Source organism: Diospyros lotus, chromosome 7 (assembly GCF_014633365.1).
Source record: "Diospyros lotus cultivar Yz01 chromosome 7, ASM1463336v1, whole genome shotgun sequence".
NCBI classification, from domain to species: Eukaryota; Viridiplantae; Streptophyta; class Magnoliopsida; order Ericales; family Ebenaceae; genus Diospyros; species Diospyros lotus.
The window spans coordinates 31,496,983-31,506,098 of NC_068344.1; the positions used below are offsets into that span (position 1 = coordinate 31,496,983).

The following is a 9,116-nucleotide window of genomic DNA, read 5'->3' on the forward strand; positions in this document are numbered from 1 at the left end:
TGCTGGAATTATTTACAAATAGCTAATTGATTGAAAGTAAGGAAATATCTTGTTGGATAGTGAGATAAAAGGTAAAGATTTTGGAATGATTAGAATCTAAGCAAACACAAGTGACAATTCTCTTTAATATACGACAAGTACATAGTTCTCCCACTTCACCAACACTGTCAAACGAAAAAACCCACATGTGATCACACTTTTGTCTATCGGCGGGATACAAACCAATGGCTCAGTTTTTTGCTTAACATATGATGAGCCAATCTTCTTAGAGGAAATCTTTCATTGACTCATCGATAACAACAACTAGATCTTATGGGTTTTATCACTTCAACTATTTTAACTAGATCTTATGGGTTTTATCACTTCAACTATTTTTCTTGAGATTCAACAACTACTGAGTCTAATATGGCTAACATAGCCAACATATTTCAGGAATTGCCATTGAAATTTAAATATAGGAGTAGTATATTATTCGTTGGAAATATTGAGAATCCTAATTTGTTCGTGTTTCATTTCAACGATATTGTAGAGTCTACAAATAATTTTTCATTTGAAAATATGTTTGGACAATATTGTAGAGTCTACCAATAATTTTTCATTTGAAAATACGTTTGGACAAGGTGGATATGTTCCAATTGACAAGTTAGATTTGTGTTTTGGATAATTTATATAATGTAGGGGTGTTCAAAAAAATCAGTATACTGCGAAAATCGATCAGACCGAACCAAACCAGACTGAATCGATTGGTATTTTATTTTTGCAGTCAAAAATGGTTTGGACACCATACAAACCGCGCGGTTCGCGGTTTGTACAGTTGGTAGTTCAGTTTCGAACCGAATCACCCAAGAAAATATAAAAAAATTATTATTATAAAACCCACCCCCAACAGCCCCCTCCCCCACCCGCGCAACCCTAATCAGCACCCCACCCTGAAATGTTGTATGTTGAATTACATTATTTTGTCTTTATTTTTTACTCATATTTATTTATCTTTGATTGTCTTTATTTACCAATATTTGTATCTTTATTTATCATTTTTAAGTAGCATTTTTAGTGGTTTTAAGACTCACTTATACCATATTTTTAAATTACAGTAAATCGCACCAAACCAAACCGAAAATGCGATACGATTTGACCGTACCCAAACTAGACCGCAATTTGATTTGATTGGAAAACTACATCAGCGGTTTGGTGTGTTGAAAATGGTTCAGACCGGCCAAACTGCACCGCACACACCCCTAATATAATGTCTTAAATTTCAGTGTTGTATTGTTGAAGAATTTAGGAATTTATTTTTTAAATATAAAGTCTTCAGTAATTTTTCATAAATTTTTTGAAACTTTATTATACCTAAATAAGACTACCAAATCAAGGACGTGGTAAAGATTGAACCTAATTAATGTATTCACAAAAAGATAAAAGCAATAACATTTAAGTAGCATTTTTAGTGGTTTTAAGGCTCACTTATACCATATTTTCAAATTACGGTAAATCGCACCAAACCAAACCGCAAATGCGATACGATTTGACCGTACCCAAACTAGACCGCGACCTGGTTTGATTGGAAAACTACACCAGCAGTTTGGTGTGTTGAAAATGATTCAGACCGGCCAAACTGCACCGCACACACCTCTAATATAATGTCTTAAATTTTAGTGTTGTATTGTTGAAGAATTTAGGAATTTATTTTTTAAATATAAAGTCTTCAGTAATTTTTCATAAATTTTTTGAAACTTTATTATACCTAAATAAGACTACCAAATCAAGGACGTGGTAAAGATTGAACCTAATTAATGTATTCACAAAAAGATAAAAGCAATAACATCAATCATTACATCACCCCCAAACCGAGTTCCATAATGTTTTGTTCAACATATAAAGGTTTAGAGCCATATAAAAAAATTGTGTGAAACTCTATTTTTTTTGCTTATCTTTTTTATTTTTTGTTTTTGGAGGAGTTGGGCTCACAGTTCATCTATAAACACATGAGAATATGTTGATTAGATAATAAACCACTTCACCAAAATATTTTTAAGCTCAAAAATATTTTTAAGCTCGTGAACAATTAATAACTATAAAATACATTGCTATACTAAACCCACAATGAATAATGAGGAGACGATCACCAAATGTTAGTATAACAAATGAACTCGTGCCACTTCACTATCCCAACTAGCCCACTTGTCCGCCAAGCCATACGGGAATTCAATGCATATGTGTCATGATATTTAGGTTCAAATGCAATAAGTCAAAACTTTAAACATGCACACATTTTATTTCATGAACATGCTTTTATGTGAAGTAAAAGGTATAATAGCAATAACAAATAAAGTATAGGGACGCTCCTGAAATTTTGGAAAAAACGGAGGGCATCTGCACAATTTTCTAAAAATTATGGTAGGTATATTAGGTGGTCCCGATCTTATAAGTCATCTTCAACTAGTACTTTTAGGTTAGGTGCTGTGATGTTACATGGAGCTTCTTTTTGTGGTTGTCTTTGGTCCAACAGGTGGGTGGTGTCCTTCTATTTCAGTTTGGTTTTTGCTCTGTTTTGGTGGTGTGTGTTCTTTTGTTCTTGTGTCTAGGCAGTGTTGGACCATTGCTTGGATGGTTGGGAGTTTAGAAATGATGTTCTTACATGAGCTGCTGCCTATGTATGGATCATAGCGTGGGTGGTATTTGAATTATTTTAGCTCATGGGCTTCCCAGTAGGAGTCTAAATGGCATTCCTGGTGACTTTTACTTTGAGGTCGATTTTCAGTTCAAATGAGCTTCATTATTGGAGTGGTTGTTTGGTTCTTTAAAGCAAAATTTGGCTTGACTGTTTAATTGGATCCCATTCAAGTGTAACAATGCTAATTAAGAACCCATAAAAATAATATATATGTAACATCATCCATAAAGAGACGGTACGCCACCCTAAGTTCACACTGTTCTATTTGGGGGGGGGGGGGGGGGGGGGGGGGGAAATGTTATTTTCCAACTACCTGGAAATAATCAACGCGCTTCGTGAGTGAGTATATATCAGCTCGCAGGCTAGAACTCTTCAATGGCATTGATGCCTTCTTCTATCACCCTCTTCCTCATCCTCCTTCCCTGCAACTTACTACCATGTTCAAGTGCACGAACATGGATCAAAGCTGGTTACTGGTATGCCGGCAACAGATTCCCCATTTCTGACATAAACTCAGCTCCCTTCACTCACCTCATGTGTGCTGCCGCAGACCTCAACTCTTCCACTTTCCAGCTTTCCATCCCTTCTGAATACGATAAGTTTTTTTCTGCTTTCACCAACACTGTCAAACGAAAGAATCCACATGTTGTCACACTTTTATCAATAGGTGGTGGATCAACCAATGTCCCAATTTTCTCCTCAATGATGAACAAATCTTCTTATAGGAAATCTTTCATCGACTCCTCAATAACAACAGCTAGATCTTATGGATTTCATGGCCTCGACTATATTTCTTTGGATTCAGCAACTACCGAGTCTGAAATGTCCAACTTGGACACCCTACTCCAGGAATGGCGGACTGCCATTGAAGCTGAGTCAAGAAACTCAAATGATTCAAAGCTTATTTTAACAATGGTGGTTTGTTTCTCTCCATATCTTGGGACTGCAACATTTCCAATTGAGTCTATGAGGAACAACTTGGACTGGGTATATCTTACGGCTTTTGACTATCACACACCACTTACGTCTAATTTCACAGCGGCTACTGCAGCTTTATATGAACAGCAAAGCAAACTAAGTACAGATTATGGTGTTAATGCATGGATCAATGGAGGATTTCCAAGCACAAAGCTTGTTTTGGGGTTGCCTTTCTATGGCTATGCATGGACTCTTGTGAACCTTGATGACAATGGAATTGGTGCACCAGCATGGGGGCCTGCGCGTCATTTTTCCATGGATGGATACATGACTTATAATGACATCAAGGGGTTAATACAGGGCAATATGTATGGAGCTGTTTCCAGGTACAATGCAACTTATGTGGTGAACTACTGCAGCCTTGGACCAACTTGGATTAGTTTTGATGATGTTGAGGTAATAAAAGTCAAGGTTGCATATGCAAGAGAAAATAATTTACTTGGTTATTTTGCCTGGGAAGTCTCCCAAGATGATAATTGGTTGCTTTCTCAAACAGCAGGTGAGTATAAATACATATATATATATATATTATATCATTTGTGATCTATATTGTCTCTCTCAGTAAACATTTTTCGGCTAAATTTAGATTGAAGATGAAGTGCCAAATTAATCAGGTTGCCTTGAAAGTTGTTTCTGGCGCTTCCTCTTGTAATTATACTCATAAAAGAATTAATTGTAGCACATTTTGTGTTAAGAGCTCATTTTTTCTTAATAAGGATAGTTTGGAAGTCTTAACATGATTGACCCACATGATTAAAACAATTCAAAGTTGGTTTGAACTCACCATAATAAGTTCCTTCTTAAATAGAAGATTGTTGATTAGAAAAAGTTGTTGAATGGTCGTCTCGTTAATCAGGTAACGATAACGAATTTTTTTTGTTAAACTAAGAAAGTTTTAGTTTTGTCAACATACAATTTAAGATTTTTATTTGTTTCGATAAAAAATACTTGATGGAGAAAAAGAGTCTGGATTTCTCAACTAATAAGAAACATGCTCCCCTGTTACAAACAAGGCAGCTGATCTCTATATGGCTACTGAAGTATTGACTCTTCTGATAAGAGCTAAACATGAAACGCTTAAAGATCATAATTTATCTAACATAACAAAAATGTTCCCAGCACAAGAAGGAGAGAAACATCATCAGAACAAGAGGCACATGTTGCTAATCTTAGGTCCAACAATAGCCCTAGCCATTCTTGTACTAGTTTCTGCAACATGGTATCTCCGAGAGAAAGTACACAGAGGTAACTTCTTCCAACCGTGACAATTTACTTCTTCTAACTATATTCATAATGCGGAGCATTGCACACTGTGCTATCCTCCGTTTTTTGTCTTTGGTTTTACTCTTGTTTCATTTGGTTTTAGGATTGATGGACAAAGGAAGAGAATTGCAATTTAAACAAGAGACTAGTATGCTGTCTATTGGAAATACTGACAATGATCCCAATTTGCTCATGTTTCATTTCAATGATATTGTTGTGGCTACCAATAATTTTTCATTTGAAAATAAGCTCGGAGAAGGTGGATATGGACCAGTTTACAAGGCAAGATTTGTATTTTGGATAATTTAACCTGTGTATCTATGCTAGAATTACAAACAAGCAAATTGGCGACCTCTGTTTTGCAGGGTAAATTAAAGAATGGACAAAAAATAGCAGTAAAGAGACTTTCTAAGGGTTCTAAACAAGGATATGAAGAGTTTAAGAATGAGGTCGTGCTCACTGCAAAGTTACAACATGTGAATCTTGTCAGGGTTCTTGGATTTTGTGTTGACAGAGAAGAACAAATACTGATCTACGAGTATATGCCAAACAAAAGCTTGGACTGCTACATCTATGGTAAGCAATATATTTGTTCCCATTTTCTAATATTCATTCCCATTGTTGGAATTACTTGCAACTAGCTAATCCATCTATTTCATGAAGATTCAATTAAAGGATTGATCTTAGATTGGAAGAAACGAGTTCAAATTATTGAAGGGATTGTTCAAGGGCTCTTGTATCTCCAAGAATATTCAAGATTCACTGTAATCCATCGAGATTTGAAAACGAGCAACATCTTATTAGACAATGAGATGAAAGCAAAGATTTCAGATTTTGGAATGGCTAGAATCTTCCCAAAAGATGAGCTTGAAGCAAACACTAGCAAAATTGTTGGAACATAGTAAGTGACATAAATCATTTATACATCAAAATCTTTTCAAATGTCTGTTTGGTCTTATTTACCCAAAAACTAACATACAAATTTTCTTATGTTTACTCATGCAATGCAGTGGATATATCTCTCCTGAATATATACGATATGGCACGTATTCTACAAAATCTGATGTATATAGCTTTGGAGTTTTACTTCTCCAAATCATAAGTGGAAAGCCAAATAATTGTTTTCATGGCCAGCAAGAAAACTTGAACCTTCTTGAATATGTAAGTTAGTTTGAAGGCATGAAAAATATAAGCTAAAATTAATTGAATTTTCTTGTTCATTGAAATATGAAGATTAAAATGAATGATTGCTAGATTATTTCAGGCATATGAGCTGTGGAAAGAAAGCAAATACGAGCAGTTCACTGATTCATCACTAGATGACACAAATTGTCCCTGCAAATTGATGAGATGCATGCAAGTAGCCTTGTTATGTGTCCAAAAAAATCCAAGCGATAGGCCCTCCATGTTGGAAGTGTCTTCAATGCTTAGAGATGAAACCGTAGCAATGAATTCTCCTAAAAGGCCTGCTTTTTCTGTGAGAGGAGATGAAGATGGGGTGCAACTGTCCCCATCACAACAACAAATTTGGTCAGTTGATGATGCTACTATTACTCAAATGGTGGCTCGATAGAGACGTTCTCTCCTTTTTGTTAGATACTATAAAATTTTTAATAAAATTGTAAATGATATGTAAAATATCTGGATAGCAGTGAAATAATTTAAATTGATTTGTCTAACGACCTTTGTGGAATAAACCTATAAAAGATTTCTTATACGTCCACCCTTTATCCGCTTGAGACTCGAATAGTGATGCTAGGGACAATACTAAAACTTTTAGATTTTTGACTTGAGGTATTGCAGTCACCAATGATTGTCATTTTAGAGATAATGATCTAAGAATTTTCTTAACTTATCCTCGAGATCATTTTTCCTGACATTTTGAGGTTGTTTATAATTTTTTAAAACCTATCGTTCATATCACTTATGTTCTCAATTTAAACTCTTCATATTAAGTCATTAAGAGATTGATCTTAATATCTTTAACTTGGTCAGTTCCTCATGTACCACTTCTAATTTTCTCCATATTTCATAAGATATGGACAAACAGATAATTTCTCATATTCTCTAGGAAGTATTGAACAAAAAATTATATATTTAGCCCTATGGTCCATTTGGTGTTTTCTAATGTTTTCTTCATTCCATTCTTTATCTTCAAGATTAGATGTAACATCTCATATCTAACAATTTTTCATAATTGATAATCTATAAAAAAAACAAATAAAATTCCATTTGCATCTTTCAACAGGTAAAATTTGTGTCATCAAAAAATGACGATCTAGAAGGTTAAGATCCTTCAAGAATGGTTTGATTTGTGAAAGATGTCATCTAGATCTCTTCTAGGTTGAACTAAAACACAAATATTCAACTACCTTAGAAGCCCGCTCTAATACTAATTATTGGTCTCCTAGGTAATGGCCACTCAAGAGGGGGTGAATTGAAAAAAATAAATTTCTTATTTAACTATTTATATGATTATTCAAAATCAATCTTATCTTATACTGAACCTATATTACGCCAAACAATAACACAAATAATAAAGTAATAAACAACGATTAAATAACACAACGATATATAGTGGTTCGATATATTACAAACACTTAATCCACTCTTCAAGATCTCAACCATTCTTGGGATTCCACTAACCAATCAACGCTAAGGTTTTTCCTTACCTTACTTTGGGAACTATATACAAACACCTAGATTTTTACTAGATCTAGGAAACTGAAACAAACCACACAATAGTTTAATGAGATCGTCCTCGTAGGGACACAAGTAAACCACAAAATCAATATATTACATGAAAATGGTAAAATAAATAATCAATTATACCCTTAGTTGATGGAGATGAAAAATCTCTTTTCAGCGCTTCAACTTCCGATTGCCTTAGGCTCAATGTTGAATGAGCAATGGGGCACACAAGCCTTTCTGTAACATGTCGTATCGAGCGATAGGAAAGATCAAAACAACTTACCCTGATGAGCCTACACGAACTTCCCAGGGGGGTCACCCATCTTTAGATTACCTCAGGTCAAGTACGCTTAACTTGAGAGTTCTTTGCCTACATTCAATCCAAAAGATATCCAACTGGTGTTGTTTCCTTACTTACTTATCCTCGATATATACTATTCTCTTCTGGGCTTCCGGGGTATTACATTCTCTCCCCTTGAGCACATGACGTCCTCGTCATGTGACCTTATAACTGGTCCCAGACCTTCTCCCCTTTGGAGGCTGTCATCCTAGAAGTTTGCTAGAAGCCGCTCCTTGATCAGGCCTCGCGCCCCGGCACCACTCCCCGCCCTCATTGGATCATCTTTTCCAAGGGTCGGCTCTAATACCACCTGTAACATCCCGCATCGAGCGATAGGAAAGACCGGAACAACTTACCCTGATGAGCCTACACGAACCTCCTAGGAGGGTCACCTATCCTTGGACCCCAGGTCAAACACGCTTAACTTGTGAGTTTTTTGCCTACATTCAACCCAAAAGGTATCTAGTTAATGTTGTTTCCTTCCTTATTTATCCTCGATATATAATATTCTCTTCTGGGCTCCCGAGATAATACACTTTCGAATATGAATGAAACAATAAAAGCTTTGAGAACTTTTGTTGACAGCTCTTTGAATGCTTTTTAACGTTATTAGAGAACCTTCAATCTGAGCTTAAGATGTTTTCATACTCATTAGGGCGATCTACTTTTCTTTTAAACTTTTCTACCTGTTAAACTCGAATAGTCGACTAAGAAGACTCTTTAGTTGACTATTCCTGAATCTTTAGTCTACTAATATAAATCAATAGTTGACTTACCTGGATCTTTAGTCGACTAATGAAAAACCCTTCCCGGTCTAGTCAACTAATGAAAAACCCTTCTCGATCTAGTCGACTAATGCTATAAGAGATAAAATATTTATGCAAAGATGCTCTCTGCTTAGTTGATTAATGCTACAAGAGAGAGAATATTTATGCAGAGATACTCTCTGCTTAGTCAACAAATGCTATTGGTTAGTCAACTAATGATCAAAAAATACTGAGAATGAATTTTCTTCATTAAAACATATTTGTAAAATGATTTGAATACATAAACATAGTTTACTTGAATTAAATCCATAGGAAATACTATGAAATAAAATTGGGGTTAACGATTTGTACATAATTCAAAATTGATTTTTTTGTTAATTATCAAAACCCTAAAATAAATTAA

At 35.1% G+C, this 9,116-nt stretch overlaps 1 protein-coding gene across 1 annotated transcript; it reads left to right on the top strand.

Annotated features, from left to right (window-relative positions):
• Nucleotides 1-3,049: 3,049 nt before the first annotated feature.
• On the top strand, nt 3,050-6,552 carry LOC127805671 (G-type lectin S-receptor-like serine/threonine-protein kinase At1g11330). The gene is made up of 7 exons (XM_052342425.1): nt 3,050-4,151; nt 4,772-4,897; nt 5,019-5,208; nt 5,268-5,491; nt 5,579-5,816; nt 5,926-6,076; nt 6,180-6,552. Exons 1-7 carry the CDS (start codon nt 3,050-3,052, stop codon nt 6,486-6,488), a joined length of 2,340 nt encoding a protein of 779 aa, XP_052198385.1. The 3' UTR covers nt 6,489-6,552.
• The last annotated feature ends 2,564 nt before the right edge of the window (nt 6,553-9,116 follow it).

What these genes read in the sequence shown, in the direction of transcription:
- LOC127805671 (XM_052342425.1), top strand. Translation starts at nt 3,050, where the DNA reads ATGGCATTGATGCCTTCTTCTATCACCCTCTTCCTCATCCTCCTTCCC. An exon ending in AGCAAAATTGTTGGAACATA is followed by an intron (nt 5,817 to 5,925) that starts GTAAGTGACATA and finishes CATGCAATGCAG; the next exon opens with TGGATATATCTCTCCTGAAT. An exon ending in ACTTGAACCTTCTTGAATAT is followed by an intron (nt 6,077 to 6,179) that starts GTAAGTTAGTTT and finishes AGATTATTTCAG; the next exon opens with GCATATGAGCTGTGGAAAGA.